General features: G+C 44.2%; 1 protein-coding gene across 3 annotated transcripts in view; it reads right to left on the bottom strand.

Annotated features, from left to right (window-relative positions):
- Nucleotides 1-5591: 5591 nt before the first annotated feature.
- MRPS27 (mitochondrial ribosomal protein S27) overlaps nucleotides 5592-18166 on the bottom strand; it is a 61052-nt gene continuing 48477 nt past the window's right edge. For all 3 annotated transcript variants that reach the window (XM_048851768.2, XM_048851770.2, XM_048851767.2), the window contains 4 exons: nucleotides 16816-16918; nucleotides 14755-14897; nucleotides 10372-10527; nucleotides 5592-6194 (listed from right to left, as the gene is read on the bottom strand). In XM_048851768.2, coding sequence (XP_048707725.2) covers nucleotides 5955-6194; nucleotides 10372-10527; nucleotides 14755-14897; nucleotides 16816-16918 — 642 coding nt within the window. In that variant the 3' untranslated portion in view covers nucleotides 5592-5954. The remainder of the gene's footprint in view (nucleotides 6195-10371; nucleotides 10528-14754; nucleotides 14898-16815; nucleotides 16919-18166) is intronic.

Genomic DNA, 18166 nt, shown 5'->3' with positions numbered 1-18166 from the left:
TGATTTAGAAAGATAGTGGCAAGGGAGAAAATGTGAAGAAAACTCTCTAATTCATTTTGCAGCTGCAGTTAAGACAGAAAACAGGACGCGAGTGTGCACTGCTAGAGAACGAGGAGGACTTGTGGCACCTTAGAGACTAACAAATGTATTTGAGCATAAGCTTTCGTGGGCTAAAGCCCACTTCATCAGATGCATGCAGTGGAAAATACAGTAGAAGATATATATAAAACAGAGAACATGAAAAAATGGGGGTTGCCATACCACCTGTTAATGAGACCAATTGATTAAGGTGGGCTATTATCAGCAGGAGAAAAAAAACTTTTGTAGTGATAATCAGGATGGCCCATTTCAAACAATTGACAAGAAGGTGTGAGTGACAGTAGGGGGAAAATTAGCATGGGGCAATTGTTTTTAGTTTGTGTAATGATGCATCCACTCCCAGTCTTTATTCAAGCCTAATTTAATGGTGTCCAGTTAGCAAATTAATTCCAGTTCTGCAGTTTCTCGTTGGCGTCTGTTTTTGAAGTTTTTTTGTTGAATAATTGGGACTTTTGGTCTGTAACTGAGTGTCCAGGGAGGCTGATGTGTTCTCCGACTGGTTTTTGAATGTTATCATTCTTGACGTCTGATTTGTGTCCATTTATTCTTTTGTGTAGAGACTGTCTGGTTTGGCCAATGTACATGGCAGAGGGGCATTGCTGGCATGATGGCATAGATCACATTGGTAGATGTGCAGGTGAACGAGCCTCTGATAGTGTGGCTGATGTGATTAGGTCCTATGATGGTGTCCCTTGAATAGGTAAGCGGCAGTTACAATTACTTACCTGTTCTTATACCTATATATTTACAATTACTGCCAAGAAAGACATAGGTCTGGCTTCATTAAAAAACTGTTTTCAGCCTTCTAACCCACTCGCAGTAGCTTCTATAGAATGTTATTCAAATGGGGCAGCCTGGAGCACTGAGATTTTTGAAGCATTGAAATGAGGTGGTCAACTTGAGAACTTCATTTTATCACTGGGGAAGAGCTGACTACAATGTGACCACTATGTGACCATTTGTAACTGAAGAGGCGCTGAATTAATTAAATTAACAAACTTCATATTCATAAAGTGCACCCAGGGCTGTATTTTTTAAAAAGCAGCCTTGAGTTGACCAGGCCCACTTTTTAAGCAGGAGTAGCTGGTAAAATTTGCATACACAAAACCCATTTTATCCCTTGCATAGATTCCACTTGTAGGTGCTGTCAGCTGCAGGTACATGGCCATTATCAGACATGGAGCATGCAAATGTTTGTACACACAGATGAAGGCTGAGGTGAGACCATTTGAAAACCTGGGCCAAAATATCTTATTTTGCCATTGTTGAGCAGGCAAAACTCCTGATGATGTTATTAGAGATTACGTATCCAGATGCTAAAAAACTGACTGCAAAATCTATCATATGGGACATGAGCGAGGAGTAGGAGGAAGTAAATCTTAACCTAGGGAAGCAAGTGCCAAATAGAGTAAGTGGCTGCTGATACTCATCTTCCTTGCTAGCGTTACACAATGGCAGTTATTGGACCTCTGGAACTTGAGCCATCTATCAAGAGGACTCACTTCACGCTGCATTGAACGGACCTCTGAATGTAACTATCCTTAGATCTCTGAATTTTTTTTATTCCTCCTCACAGTTTGCCCACTGTACGAGGGATGGGAGAAAATAGACAGAAGCGGGGGATCCTTTGTGAAATTGTAGAATGTGTCAAAAATATTTATTTCCTAGAACAGATCCTGATTGCTATTTCCAAGAGAAGGGATGAGACATTTAGGCAGGCTGCAGCTTTTAGCCGTAAAGCTTCTGAGTTTTAGATTCTCTGTGCTGTAATTCACGGAGCAGGTGGTACATCAGAGATAGTGATAAGGCCTTGGGAGCTGGGGATAGAGACTGAGGGCGATAGGAGGTGGGGGGGGAGCATAAAGGGAGATTGTTGGGTTGAGGAAATGTGGGGGGCACTGGTTTGGGGAAAAACATGGCGGGGGTCTGTGGGTTGGGGGCACTGAAGTTGGCAGGAGAGGTTGCTGAGGGATTGGGGAAGAGATGGATGTGACACTGATTTGAGGATGACAAGGGGGTTACTGGGATTAGAGGCATGCGGGGTTGGCAGGTGCTGGTTGCTACTTAGTGTGAGAGAGATTGATGGGCTCACTGGGTTGGGAGAGCTGGACTAAACGTGAGTGGGGTTGTTAGAATGTCAATACAGGGTTTTGGTGGTAACAGAAGAGATTGGGGGAAGCATGGGGGATTCCTTGGGTGAGGCGATTGTGGCTGGCAGGAGGGGGTTGTTGAGTCAGTGTGGGACTGGGAGGAGATATATATGGGTGTGGATTGGTGGAAACATGGGGCTCCAGATGGCGATTAAGTGGTTGGTTATGACTGCTAAAGCCCTAAATGGTGTTGGCCCTTCCTTTGCGAGGGACCATCTTCCGCCAGGCCTTACTGCCACAACTACAGTTGGCAAATGTGCTCAAGTGGGAGCTCCCTCATTATAGAAGAGAGGGGCTGTCCTCAGGGCATCATTCCCTGTGATGGCTCCAGGACTGTGGACCATAGTCCAAAACAGCCCAAATTGGGCAACATAGAGCATACAAGCATAAAGCCAATGTTCATAACTTCAGATATGAAAATAATACATGTATATGAATAGGATGAATACATACAGAAGAACACAACCTTTGCAATGTTACATGGCATATCTAGCATAAAACATATTCCAGTTATGTCATATTTACACTCATAAGCATATTTCTATAAAGCATTATGGGGTGCAATGTCACAGGGAGCATACCTGAGACTAGAGGAGCCAGCACTGAAGCAGGAAAGGAGCACAGCAAGGCTTGCCAGGTGGCCGGTTATCAACTGGAGTGCCTGATTGAAAAGGGACCCCGGCATCTCCGGTCAGCATTGCTGACCGGGCTGTTAAAAGTCCAGTGGGTGGGGCAGGCAAGCGCCCTACCTGGGTCCGTGCAGCTCCCCAGAAGTGGCGACGTGTCCCTTGGCTCCTAGGCGGAGGTGCGGCCAGAGGATCTCAGCGCGCTGCCCCCACCCCAAGCGCCGGCTCTGCAGCTTCCATTGGCCAGGAACCACGGCCAATGGAGCTGCGGGGGCAGCACCTGTGGGCAGAGGCAGCATGCAGAGCTCCCACCTAGGAGCTGAAGGACATGTAGCTTCAGGGGAGCCCCCGAGGTAAATGCCACCTGGAGCCCACACCCGAAAACCCCGCCCACATCCCTGCCCCAGCCCGGAGCCCCCTCCCACATCCCCTCATTTCTGGCCCCCATCCTGGAGCCCACACCCCCCAGCCCAGAGCCCATACCTGCTACCACACTCCAACCCTCTGCCTCAGCCTGGAGCCACATGCCAAACCCCTCAGCTCCACCTCCCAGCCTGGAGTCCCTTCCTGCACCCCAAATCCCTCACCCACCTGGTAACCTCTCCCACTCCCTGAACCCCTCATTTCTAGCCCCACCCCAGAGCCCGCACCCACAGCCAGCGCTCTCACCCCCTCCCGTACCCCAACCTCCTGCCCCAGCCCAGTGAAAATGAGCATGGGAGTGAGGGTGTGGGCAAGTGCCCAACAGAGCGAGGGGAGATGGCGTGAGCAGGAGCCTCAGAAAAAGGGCAGGGTGGGGGGGTGGCCAGGGTGTTTGGTTTTGTGCGATTAGAAAGTTGGCAACCCTAAGCATGGCAGGCCCCATGTACTGCCAGTGGGCAGGCAGTAGTAGCTGGAGAACCAGGGAGACGTCTGGCAGCATCCCTTGTGACCCAGCTCAGCAGCAACATGGCCTTGAGCATGGCCTCTGTCCTGCTGTTACAGTGCCTGGGGGGGGTGGTGCTGGTCACATGACAGTCATGAGATGGCAGGACTATAACAGCTGCCTAGGGCTCAAACCATTGGGACGTTGTGTCTTCTCACAGCGGTATAGGGCAGAGCCTAGGCCTAGAGGGATGGCTAGGACAGTCAAGGGGCCGGGAAAGCAGCTCAAGGAAGGGGAGGTGGTTGAGCTAGTGTGGGTGGTAAATGTAGCTGTCTACCAAGAGGCTGTGGAAGAAGTCCAGGGATAAGGGACTATTTGCGAGCCCCAGACCCAAGGGGCAGTGGGCCCTGTGCTGAGGAGTGAAGGGTTGGGGTTTTTTTTATGAAGATTAAAACCTGTGGGGAGCAGGACTGTTTGGTCTGAAATGGGTGTGGCGGTGCAGGCCTGAGGCCTGGTCTGTGCCACTGCTCTTAAGGAGTCTCAGTCTGGAGCTTCCAGAAGGGGTTGGGAGAAGGCTCCCTGGCTCCTTTGCTTTCCTGCAGCCAGGAAGAAAGACTTGTCCCAAGGAGGGACACATACTAGTGTCAATCTGCTAACTAAGGAAAAGGACTCAGCCCAGGAGAGTGAGGGACTGTTTGGTTTTTATCTTGCCTGGGACAAGAAAGACTCATTGGTTTGGCCATGGGGCAAAACTCCAGATCATCTACCAACTTGGGAAAGATTGTCTTCAGTGAGGGGAAATGGAGGCGTGGCTCTGCAACTTGATGCCAAGACTAGGTGAGTGACCTTATTACGATCTTATTGAAACTGAGAGAGAAGCCAGGGCTGAATCTGAGCCGATGCACTGGGAATGGAAAGAGTTTAATTTTCAATATACACCTTACTTAGAACCCTCTGCGCATTTAAAATTTCACTGCACAGACATCTGAAGCATGTTTTTTAGATTCTCAATCATGCTGACTTCACGACAGGAGTTTTATGTCCACAACAATAGACAACTGCAGGCTAAAGCAGAAGATACTTCTCAAACACTGTTAAAAAATAGTCAGCTGTAAATGCTATGGTAGATTGTTGTGTTCTACCAAGCCCCGACACACCCCCTCACCTGGGATTCCCTATTTCTAAAGGGGCAACTCCTGCCCTGCCACGAAGGAAGGAGGTTCTCTGGCAGTAGGTGCTCAGCTACTACAGTGAGGGGAGCATAAGTAGACAAGAGTCCTGACCCAGCCCTATCTTAGGAGAGTCCCTGTCTGCCATGATTCCCTCGGCCCTAATCTTTTTCTGCTCTATGCTCACAACATGCCCCACTATCTGCTTATTAACCCACTCAAAGACTGGCACCAGTGTGTGAGGAGCAGCTGAGGCCAGGGAAGAACTGCGACTAAAAAGGGGGCAGTGGTGCCCAGAAACTGAGGGGAAGCGGGCACACAGCATGAGGTACTCCCTGGCACCTTTCCTGGTGTGGTTGGAAGTGCCTTTTCACTGATCTTGGTGGTGGGGCAGAGGGGGGCTAGTGAAGCTGGAGGGGGCTAACAATTTATTTATAGTACCTGTACAAATAGTAAACATAGAGGCTAAGATGTGCAAAAAAAAGGTGCCTCAAGTTAGGCTACTAAGTCTATATTTAGTGGCCCAATTTTTCCAAACAGGAGTTGCTGGGTGATTAAAATATTAATCCTGATGGTTCTCAGGTTTAAAGTAGCCACAGGTTTTCCTTTCTCTCCTGGAGATGATCCACATGCTCTTAACAAAAACAAAGCACAGGGGAGAAAAGATTGGACAAGCCATAAGTGTTTTGGATTTTATTTTATTTTTTTCAAACTTGCTCCAGTGTCAAAGCCCTATACAAATGACAAGCTCCTTTTTGCTTCACTGTGTTTCTGCCTTAGCCATGAGCTCCCCACACCCGCCTCACATACTCATTCTCCTTCTACCCCCTGTAAGGAGAGTTCATTCTAGGCAGGATCATAATTTTTAAACTGCACATGTACTCCAGGAAACAGGCAAAATGGATGGAAACGATCAGTTAGTTTAATTTGCATACCACAAATGTCACATTTACAGCGAGGTTGCATTGCAGTATTAATAATGACATGTGCTTAAGTTTATTACCAGAAGAATATGTAGCATAACAGCAGTCTCTGAGTTGCAATATTAAACAGATGCTTTAGCGAATTCCCTAGCTGCTTGCTCCTGCTTAGCCTTCTCTCTCATCTCTTTTTCTCTCTCCATCAGAAGTGCTTGCTCCCGCTCCCATTCTTTTAGCTTCTGCTCATATTTTGCAATGTCTTCCACTTCACATGCCGGCAGCTTTTCCTTGGTAAGTTGGGTGGTCAGGGTCAACAGGCTTTCAGATTCAACCTTGCCAAGCGAATGCAGTTTTGAATACAGATCCTGTCATAAAAAAGGGTTTTAAAAAAAAATCCAGTCAGTCCCAAAATGTCCACATTATTTCCTGGCCTGAAAAAAATGGCTGTTTTTATTTAACTGTTGACTGTGCCATTCTTAGGGGATAATTTAACTTATACATTTATCTTGGCAAAGTGATTTCACTGCAGTAACTGTCCATTTTTGCCATCCTTCCCAAATACACAACATCTAAATTAGTTTTCATTTGGCAATAACCAAGCTGAGACAATCAATTTTTAATTCAGTTAAGTGCTGGAGTTGACTAACTCACAAAACTAAAGAGAAACACCATAAATAAAACTCTTATGTATCAAATGATAGATGACCAGCCAACTAAGACAAACGTAAACTAAACACCTCACTGGTATTTTTAAGCCACAGATATATAAGGATTTGCCTTGGATTGCCTCTATTAGAATCCCTTTCAACAGATGCAAATCATTTAAATAGTCTCCTAGTAATGTCATACTAAATAGCTCCCATGAGTCCTTGCAGCCATTGCGAACTATCGAATGCCATTACAGACGTTTTCCAACTACTGTGATCTGAAGCTCAGCTATGCTTACACAGACTTTGCAATAGTTCTTGCTTTAGCGCTGTTTATTCAGAGACGGACTCTATGCTCGGTTACACCAGTGTCGTTAACAGCAGAGCTTGGTCAGGAAGCCACGCAGTATTTTTCTTCTGAGCTTTGTTATATATTGACTGTGCAGTATTTCTTGTGGAGTACCCTGATGAAGCACACAAATATTAATTTGCTTAAGTGCTTCAAGACTTAGATCATTCAACAAGGCCATTTGTGGCTTTCTGGAAGCTTACGGTATAGGATGATATTGCATCATTAAGGTAGTAAAATGCCATTGTCAGTGCAACCTTCCAGAGAATAGGGGGAGGGGTTCTTCCTGGTGGAGGAAGATGACATGGCATCAAGCAGCTTAAAAAGCAGTTATTTACCCTTTGCTCACTCTTCTGAAAGGATCACATTTTCTCACACTGTGGTGGTCGAAATAAAATTCTAATATCTATTTCATAGAGTTGACCTCTACTAGGAGATGCATGAAATAGTGTCTCCTCTTCAGAATGTGCAGCTATGTTTCTACCATAGCCCCTTGCACGAAGCCTGAATAAGGGCTTTGCAGTGTCTGTGTGTAATTCACTCCCAAACAAGAAGGCACACATGGGGCACCTGGACAGCTGGGCTAGAGCTCCTGTTGCAAGCTAAAGCCCATGTCCCAACCCGTACTGTGTTCTATATATTTCGCAGACCCACTGACCACATTCCTTCTTCTCCTTTGTCTGCTCAAAATCTTTCCCCCCTCATCTCTTGCAGGGAGAGTTGCCATGGAGCTCAGCTCTGCAGTGCCCAGAAGACTACAGTGTTCCTTTAGCAGCCTTTGCACTTCTTAGACTGCCTGCCCTTGATGGACGCTGCGGGGGAGGGGAGTGGGGTTGAACGCTACATACTCTGGACCGATGGGAATTTTTTAAAATGGTTGAGATAGCGGATTCTGTAAAACTCTGATGTGACAAAAGATCAAGAATTGCTTTGAAGTCACCAGACCATGCAAATGCATGCTCATATCTGGACATACAGCTCTCCTATTTTGTTTGAAATATTGTTAATAAACATACTGGCATGTCAGTGAGAAATGTGACGAGTTAGTATGTATCTAGTTGTGGGGGATGGCATTCCTGACAGCTACTTTCACACTGCCAAATTAGTCTTTTTTTGTTTAAAAATCACTCCAAAACTTTTCCTACTGCATACCAGGAGGAGGGGAGTACAGAGAGATGAGGAGAGGGACACCCACATGTCAAGACATTAAACAAAAAGAAATGCAAAAGAATGAGGAACTAGATGATCTTCCGTCACCTATAACAACTGAACTCTTGGACTGTCCGGAAATACTCTAATACAGAAATGAAACTCATTTAGGAAAATAACAGACTGTAGATGCCAGAAGGCATTTGTAAATAGCTAAATCATTGATTTGTTTTTTTTAAAGCAATTCCCCTAGGCTCCACATGCAGACAGTCCAAAAAGGAACGTTGCTTTTAGACAGAATGGTTTGTGTGTTGGTTGGTGCCTCGCATGAGCTGTCTGTAGAGCCTTTATGTAATGAAAGCCCTGCCCACTGATCATTTAAACAGCTGGAAAGAGTTACTAGAGGAAAGTTGTACTGAACTGTAGGCCTTGGTGTGGTAGCTGAGGACAGGTAATTATTACAGGACAATGTCAGATACAGTCTAAATTATAACTCTAAGACAGAGGTGGACAAACTACGCACTGCGGGCCACATCCGGCCCGTGGGACCCTCCTGCCCGGCCCCTGAGCTCCTGGCCCGGGAGGCTCACCCCCCGGCCCTTCCCCTGCTATTCCCCCTCCCCCGCAGCCTCAGCTCACTGCGCTGCCGGTGCAATGCTCTGGGCGGTGGGGTGAGCTCCTGGGGCAGCGCAGCTGCAGAGCCCGGCCTGCCCCAGTGCTCTGTGCTGCATGGTGGTGGAGCTGTAGCCCCGCCAGCCACCAGGGCTCCAGGCAGCGTGGTAAGGGGGCAGGGAGCAGGGGGGGGGGTTGGATAGAGGGCAGGGAAGTTCGAGGGGGTGGTCAGGGGCTGGGGGTGTGGGTAGGGGTCGGGGCAGTCAGAGGGCGGGAAACAGGGGGATTGAATGGGGGCAGGAGTCCCTGGAGGGCAGTCAGGAAGGAGAGGGGGGGTTGGATGGAGCAGTGGGGGGCAGTCAGCGGCAGGGGTTCCGGAGCCAGTCAGGAGACAGGGAGAAGGGGTGGTTGGATGGGGCAGTCAGGAATGAGAGGAGGGGTTGGATGGGGTGGTGGGGGACAGTCAGAGGTGGAGGGTCCGGGGCGGTCACAGGACAGGGAGTAGGGGGTGGTGGATGGGGCAGGAGACCCAGGTGGGCCATCAGGGGCCAGGGAAATGGGGGTTTGGATAGGGGTCGGGGGCAGGGCCATGCCTGGCTGTTTGGGGAGGCACAGCCTTCCCGAACCGGCCCTCCATACAATTTTGGAAAGCCGACGTGGCCCTCAGGCTAAAGAGTTTGCCCACCCCTGCTCTAAGGGCTTGATCCTGGAAGATGGTGAGTATCCTCTACTCTCAGTCTCTTTAGCAAAGATGGAGGGGCACTTAGCACCTCTAAGGAGGCACTCTGCCGAACATCTTCCTTGTTAGCCAGTCTGCAAAGGATTATTTATGCTGTTTCCAAAAACAGCCCCTTTGAATACAAAGCGCAGAAATGAATCCAAAAGCATGTGTGGAAAAGCCAGGCAGAGCAAGCCCAAGCATGAAACAAACAGTCCTAGTAATTTCTTGGAGTAAACATGGAATGAAAGCGTAGCACAGAGACACCATTGTCATCAGCTACCTCTATACAAACAGTATGAACAACAGAGCTAACCACTTTCAGCTGGAAAAACACAAGCCAATATCATCTGAGCAAAAGGAGAAACTCTACTACCTGTGAGTAGTGTTAAGGCAAGGGTTTGCCCAGACATTGCCAGACTGAGGGTAACCTGACAGAAGCCCAAATCTGCAATACGTTTGCATATGATTTCATACACTTTAAATTCAAAAAAAATCCACACAGCCTTAATATGTGTATGTGAATCTTCCTTGTGCACACCGGTCTAATAATTTATACTGGGCACATTAGTAGTAGTTTAAAGACCAAAAAAGGGGGTGGGCATGTAACTTCCTAGACTGAAGTTAAATATGACTGTTATAGCTTCTAATGATAACATACCTAATTGGCAACAAATCCTGGACAATGTCAGACCAACGGCATTTGTTTTAACAAGCAAGAGCCCACATATGGTCAAATAATGGATCTGTAATGACACACCATTTTAGCTAACAGGATTTTGATTTATCAGTCTGACGTTATGAAAAGAGAAGATAAAATCCCAGCAGACAGACAAAATAGACAAGTGGCCTTGAGCATTTGTTTCTTTGAAAGCAATTTCCTGTTTGGGGCAGTAAAAATGTAATTCAGTGTCAGTTTTAAATATGCCAGCTAGCTTTACTGATGCAGGTGGGGGTATCAGTCCATCAGCATAAAAGGAAAACATAAAAGGAAAACATTTACTTGCTGCTGTACATAGTGGAAACCTACTATAGCTTGGTTAAAACAGTAAAAAAGAAAATCTTACTTTAAATTGGGTAAGGTACTCAGGCAGTTTAGACTGCTCTGTTTCTTCAGATTCTATTTGCTTTGGCTTGTGTTCTGATACCTTGACTTCTTCTGATGGTTCTGCCTCAGTTTTTACCTCAGGGACAGACTGCAAAATCGTCTCCAGAATATCAATCTGAACAAGAAATCAGAATTGTTACCATGTAGTTTGCAAACACAATCCAACATCATTTCATGAAGGTGTTCTAAATATAAACATTGATTTTGAGATGGCTGTACTATAAGTTGAACAATTCCACAAGGAACATGATTCACTGTTTCAAGAATTAATGCGGTCTAATATGTTTGGGAGTGTTAAGTTTGGGATTTTCATAAGCTTTGAAACTCTGTTCCCATTCAAGTCGATGGTAAAACTACCACTGACTTCATTAGGAGCAGAGTTAGGCCAATGCTTGGTCTTTCTGAAAAATCCCACCCGGCCACTACTCCAATTTTTGGCTATAAATATTTCATGGTGAAAACAGTACAGACACAATATACCACAGCATTTATATACTGGGAGCTATTTCGGAATGCTTCTGTAATTGAATCTTCACAGGACATTTCAATTCATCTTTGGCTAAAGTGCATTGGGAATTTATGATCTGTTTAACTGGCAGAAAAAACATCTTTAATTCAGCAATTTGATAATTTAATAGGAGGAACAGAAAGAAAACACATTGGCACGTAGCATCCACGGTACAGACTTGGTTTTAATTTATGCGAGCTCCTGGTTCTCTTCCGATTGCTTTCAGCTAGATGTACTTTGGCTCTCTGAGAGAACTACCCTGTCTCATAACCTAATTGTAGCAGAACCAAAAGGAATGCATTAGGTTAATGAACTAACTCTATAAACAATTTTTGTATGTACGATCAATGCAAAGGATGGCACTGCTATCTTGATGCTGTTGTGGTATTTGGGGAAAATTTCAGGTTTTTGTAACAAGTTAAAGTTCTGTCTAGTCTGAATTTTTTTCAGGTTCAACTGTTACAAATGCAAGGAGCTGTTATCCTACTGAGAATCCTGATTCTGCAGGCATGCCACTAGGATGAAGTGGATCTATAAATAACCACTGAACATTCTAAGCCTCTGATACTTTCCACAGAGCAAAAGTGATCTTGATGCCTGCAGTTTGTTTATTTTTAAAAATTATTTTCCTACTGTCTGCATTTGTATAACACTTAATGAACCAACATCAAGCTTATTTGAAATAGAACATTTCTCAGTTGCTGTTTCTTGAGACGGTAATCTAATGGGACCATAAACCAGCTTGAAACTACCAATAATGAAACAACAAGATGAGATAAGTGGCAAGAACAAAAAAGCATGCTTAGAAATATGTGTACTCTCATTTATGGAATTCCTCAGAGTATCCAGAGATTTGTTAAGAGCATGTGTATCTTTTTTGTGCACAGCAGCAGTCAAATAATAGTTACAGTATTTATAATGATAACAAAAAGGACACTGAGTTCTTAGAAGAATAAGCTCAGCAGGGAAACAAAGGCCTTGCTAGTCAAAGATTAATGGAAGCTTTAAACCTTAGTAGGAAATTAAATAGCTTTCTAGACCACTCTAGAGTTTGTAAAAGCAGACCACAATATAGAACCAGTAGCTTATGACTTACTTATTAAGTCATACTATTGAGATGGTTATTTTGAAGTTTCTCTTTAGATAACAAAACAACTCCAACCAGAAATACCTGCACACACTAAAAATGCATGGGACTAGGTTGTGGAATGGTTTAGAGGATCTCTCAAACAACTGTACTAACTGGGGTCACAGAAGTGTGGGTGAATTTAGTGGTTTTGATATGGCCCCTATTTACTGATATCCCCAAACCACCCCACAATTAATATAATTCTGCATATCTGACAGTCTCATTCAAGGGAGCCCCAGGGCACTGTGGGAAAGAAGGTTTTACAGCACTTGATCCAGCTTCCAGTGGACTCGCTTCAAGATTTGCTGCTGATTTCAACAGCAGCAGGACTAGCCCCAGTGTCTCATCTGGTCAATGCTATTAGTTTCTCTCTCTCATGAATGCTACATTCACTCAGAGATAATGATTACAAATATCTAAAAGAAGCTAGCTCTTAAAATGAGCCTTTAAACGGAGATGGCCAGATCCTCCGCTGACGTAAGTCAGCATAGCTCAGTTGGGTTTGAATATGGCCCAATATTTTGCTGTTTTGTGTCATGTTTATGATAATGATTTGGAGATAAGTCACTGGTAACTGAGAGCAGAATTACTCCTCAGCAGAAATGAAGTTTCTTGGTGGTGACTACATATACCTCATGGGTTCTACTAGTTCAGCCCTTGAGGATACTAGTCATGAGTCTACAGACGAGTGTCTCTGATTGTGACTGGTTAAAAATCAGCACCAACTTTAATTTCTGTTACAGTCTGACCAAAAAAAGGTGCAATTTAGACTTGATAAAACTCTTCGGTGTAGAAGTTTCAAAAGTACCTAAGGGTGTGTCTATCCTGCAATGTAAACCCAGGGTTAATAGAACTCCAATTAACAGACTCTTGGTTTGTTAACCTAGGACTTGAGCAGCTACACTCATATGTAATCCCAGGTTAGGAATTGCTGAACCCTGGGTCCAGCATCTACATTATTCAGGCCTGAGTTCAGCCTCCCAGACTTCCTAACACCCTCCCAAAATGACGTTGTTCTAGCTCTTTGTTAGAAGTGTAGTATGGGAAAATTTGACTGTCCACTGAGATTGACTGTCCAGAGGACACACAGTTGGCTTGTGGGATACTTTTGATGGACTCCCTCAACACGAATCCAGTGGAGCTGCATCTACACTGCAAAGCAATAGGGCTTGAACTCTGGATCCCAGCTTGACTCAGGTTCGTGGAATCCTGGGTTAGTGTGATTTCTGTGTAGACAGAAGGAGGGTTAGGCTTGAGCCTGAGTTTGAACTCTGGACCTACAGTGCAGTGTAGACATGTTCTAAGTCACTTATGTGCTCTTGAAAATTTTTATAATCACCCTGATGGTTCATTCATTAAAATTTGCACAAAGAGGGGTCTGCCAGATCAGGCCATGATTGTTATTTCATATGCAGATAAAAGAAACACAAATTTAGAAGGGACTAGATCAGATCTGAATTTCTATAAACAGAGACAAAAGTTGGTTTCAGGGTTGTGGCACCAAGGGCCATGTTGTCATTGCCCAAAGCAGGCTGAATGGGTGCTTATTTACTGTGTGATTATAAATCTAAACAAACAGACTTGCCAGGACCTACAAGGCTTCATCCTTAAGGCTTGAAAATCAAAACCAAATGCACACACCGCAATAACTGGTGCTTTGTGGGGTTTGTTAGGATTTTTATATTCCTTAATGACTCAGATCACTGGTGTCCAAACTGTGGCCAAGGGGCCATCTGTGGTCCTTGGGGCTCTGAGTTGTATCTTTAAATAGTATTTCACATTTCAGAAGAAAATTAAGTATTTAATTAGGAATTGGAAATGCATCCCTCAAGCTGCACCCTATAATTTCCAAAAATAGCCTCAAACTGAGTCCCACCTCCTCACTGCTTCCTCTGCAGCCCTAGAAACTGCTCTGTGGTGGGCCTGTGGGGTGTTTTGAGAAGCTGCTCAGCAACTCCCCAGTTGGCCACCTGCTACATGGCAGGGGCAGGTAAAGAGGTGCTCTGGTTGTCATCTCCAGTTCCCCCGTCAGGCTGTGAGAGCACTAGGGAGAACTGGACAGGAGCTTGGCTGGCTCTGCCTGAGCCTAGAGGAACTCCTAGCAAAGGGAAGTTACCACCCCACCCCCCACCCCCCGCCAGACATCCAGGGGAGGGTATAAAAAAATTAAGCTGAAAACCAACAACTAGCTAAGGATTCCCTGATTCCATGCCCCCGCCCAGGCTGCTCAGATTTTCACCAGCTGCCAATGGTCCTTTCGAGTCCATTGGGAATACACTGAATGCAGCGCACTCCAACCCATTTCCCCTTTCCAGTCCCCTGAGCTGTGGGCTGTGAGAAGGGAGGCACAGGAGTAGGCTCTGCTGGCTTTGTGCCCATTGTGGACTCTCTCACACCAGGGGAATCCTCAGCAGATGGTGGCTTGGCTCCAGAGCAGAGAATCTGTCCCTAAGTACTGACTGTGGCCTCATGACCTTGTAATATGTCTGGCTCTCAGGCTGGAAAGGCTGAGCACCACTGAACAGACATTGCTTGCTGTCAAAGATGCATCAGAAACCTGCAGAGCGTCAGCTTTGGCCCCACTTTGTAGTTACCAAGACAGGGAGTCCATGGGTCATACTTCAGGATTCCATGGGCTGTGTGTGACCCTCAAGGCCATTATACTGTGCACAACTATTCCATGCTAAACTGTCTTTTACACTTACAGCTTCTTTGCAGAGCTTTATATCCCCTGGTAGCGAGGCCACATTGTCCATCACTTGCAAAGCTCTGCACAGGTATCCCGGTGTCCACATCAGTGGCATTTGATGGTACACAGCTCGCAGTCCTTTGTGCAACTCCACTTTTCCTGTTGTACAATAATATCTAAGAGTTAATACTTTACTGTTTGAGCCCTGAGATAAGGAATGACAAAGGGCTGCACTAAAAACGTGAAAGTAACTCTTGTAGTATCTAAGGAAATAATAACTTGCTCCAGAGCCTTACAAACATTTACTAATTTCGCCTTACCGCACCCTAGTGAGCTAGGTAAGGATTAACATCTGTCTTGCAGCTGGAGAAACTAAGACAGCTGTTAGGCCAAACTTTTCAGCAGAGGCCTTCATTTGGGTGCCCAACTTGACTCGTTAAGCCTCATTTCTGGTAATGTTGAGCACCACAACTCCCAATGACTTTCACTGGTGTATTAGGTGCTCAGCACCTCTAGAAATCTGGCCGATGTACCAAGAGTTAACACATTATAAAACATGAAACATCTATTCTACATATAGAGAAATGAAGATCAACATTCCACAGTGTGATTATATGTTGGTAAATGCTGACTTACAATAGTAACCAGTCTAAGCTCTTGACTCTCACCGTGGTAACTAATGGTGTATTTTTGTTATACCCTTTTGATCCAGCCTTACCTCGCTTACTGGAGTTCATATAACCTTTAATTGTCCAACTTAGTTAAAATTATGGCTCTGACAATGCAAGCAATTAAAACACACACTTTTCTTACATGGAGGAGGATGATTTAGGAAAAGCACTGTAACAAATGCACAGACAAAGCTTATTGGACTATGGCTAAATTTAAATTGCTAAAGTGCTCCAGGTCAGGCTATGCCTAGAGACATCTTTCACTCTTGCAGAGGTCTGTTCTGTTAGTGTTGGCAAGATTGTAGAATACGTGACATTGCAGTAAATAGCTTTTGATCCACTGAATGTCAATGTAATGGGATGAGGACTATTCCTCACAGACAACAGTAAAGTACATTTTCTAAATAGAACCACTTCCCAGCCAATCTATATGGCATAACAAATCTGAATGCCGACCAAACAGCAAAAATCTATCTGTAACAATATCTCGAAGGGATGGTAAACTAACAGCCCCATGGAAAACTTGTTTTCAAATTTACTTACAACTTTTATCTCCCTTTTGATTGAGTGTGCAATTTTTTCTTACAGTCTGGTTAAATCAGAATCAACATCCTTATTCTGCCATTACACATTTTACTTTGAAGTTACATTTTCAAAACATGTCTAGTTTTTATTACCTTTGATAGATTTCTAAAATAAACTGATACAATGATGGAGCAATCATGTAAAGCTTGCTGCTAAAATAGGTGTTTACCCAGAGGTAAATGGCAGTTTTGCAGTGGAGAGGGAAGAAAATCACTATGCATTTTATAGTCTTCTGTGAAACGCAGGAATTATGAAAGTTAAAAGAAGTACAGATGTGAAATTTCAAAAAAATTCAGATCGAACGCTATTTATTTAAATAACATTGCCTAACACACCACACCTGGTGCTACTTACACACATCCAGCATACTTGGTATGCTGCGAAAAATGCACTTCCTATATCAACTATCTCACTTTGGAAACACTGAAATTCCAATGAAATGTAAACATCTAAAAGAATACCTCCTCTTATTCCATTGTAGCAGGGCAACCTGAAGGGGAAGCCCACAGGGAAGGGAAGGTGTGAAACTGATGACAATTTTAGGCACAATTTTCACAGTTAAATCTGTTAACTCCATTCTTAGTTCACATCCTGGTGACCTCCCCACCCTGACTGACGCAAGCTGAAGATGGATGGAAAATCACTCAGATCTGGTTTGTATTTGTATCAAAACTTTCCCAATATTTAAGCCTAATTCTATTGTCTGTGAATGATGATATTTTAATATACCAAAGAAATAATGTAATAGGACTATTTTTATTGAAATCAATGAGTACAGTTCAGGAAACAAATATTGGTACGTAAGGAACTTACAAACTTACCAAGGAATGTATAGCCATACAGCTGGGAGCTAAAACCCACAGTGTTTGTCTGTTTTAGGCCTGTAAGCAGAAGAGAGGCTCCAAGATTTCTTTCCTCTTCCCACTGTAAATAATTCAAAACAGATTAAGTCTTTCTTGTATAAAACATTAATTTACAATGGCTACAGTCAAACATAGCATGTGCTTGCCTTATATCATATAACATGGGGAGGTAAAAAATCCTTAAATAGGTCAGTAATACTGGAAATCACCCCTTACCAAAAACTCAAAGTTACAGTCTTAGCTTGTATTTAAGAGGATTTGTAACTTCTTGGAAGACAGTATTAATACAAATTCAGTAGCCCAGATCCTTAATTGGTATAATTAAGCATAACTCTGTTGAAATCAACAGAGCTATCTTCATTTACCAATTGAAGATCTGACCCGGTGTTCTGAAATTCATAGTATTCAGAAAACAAAATTGCACAGGTCTATGCATGGAAGCAGTCACCCTCACCCTGCAAAAAAGGGGGTGGGAGCAGGCCAAGGGACCAGAAATTAAAATGCATGAGTCTTACAACCACAGTGAAGAGAATGCTAACAGGGTAGGAAATCATTGGGCAGAGGAAATGCCTCATCTACAATTGTGAAAGGAATATTAGGGCAAAACCAAACAAAATGCGTCGTACCAACACAATTGGTCTAGTTAGTAATGCCCTAGGACTCACTGGAGACATGCTCTGCTCTTAGGAAGGAGCACTGTATGAGCGTCTGTAAAGATCCAGACCACCCTTGAGGCTAGGAGACTGGGGCCAAATTAGTAAGTATACTAAAACCACACGAGTAGTTTGGCCTTGGGAAACATATAGTATTCTCCTTCAGCAGAACAAAAACAAAGAAGCAGACTTAAAGAATTAAGGGAAAGAGGATGAACAGTTGTCAGCCACAGACTGCTTTCAATTTGCTTCAGTTGTCTCTAAAAAAAGTTAATTGTAAGTGGATGCTTAACACAATTAATATTTACAAGGGGAAGGAACACAAGCCACAACAGGAAAAGAACAGGTTAAAGATTATTTACATAAGTTAGATATATTCAAGTCAGCAGGGCTTGATTAAATTTATCCTAGCGTAGGTAAGGAACTAGCTGATGCAGTCTTGGTACCATTAGCAATTATCTTTGAGAACTCATGGAGGATTGGTGAGGTTGCAGAAGACTGGAAAAAGCCAACACAGTACCTATCTTTAAAAAGAGGAACAAAGAGGACCCAAAAAATTATAGACCACTCAGCCTACCTTTGATCCTGGAACAAATTATTAAACAATCAATTTGTAAGGACCTAGAGTATAATAGGGTGATAAGCAATAACCAACA

Source organism: Caretta caretta, chromosome 5 (assembly GCF_965140235.1).
Source record: "Caretta caretta isolate rCarCar2 chromosome 5, rCarCar1.hap1, whole genome shotgun sequence".
Lineage (NCBI taxonomy): Eukaryota > Metazoa > Chordata > Testudines > Cheloniidae > Caretta > Caretta caretta.
This window is presented reverse-complemented; position numbering and strand designations above follow the sequence as displayed.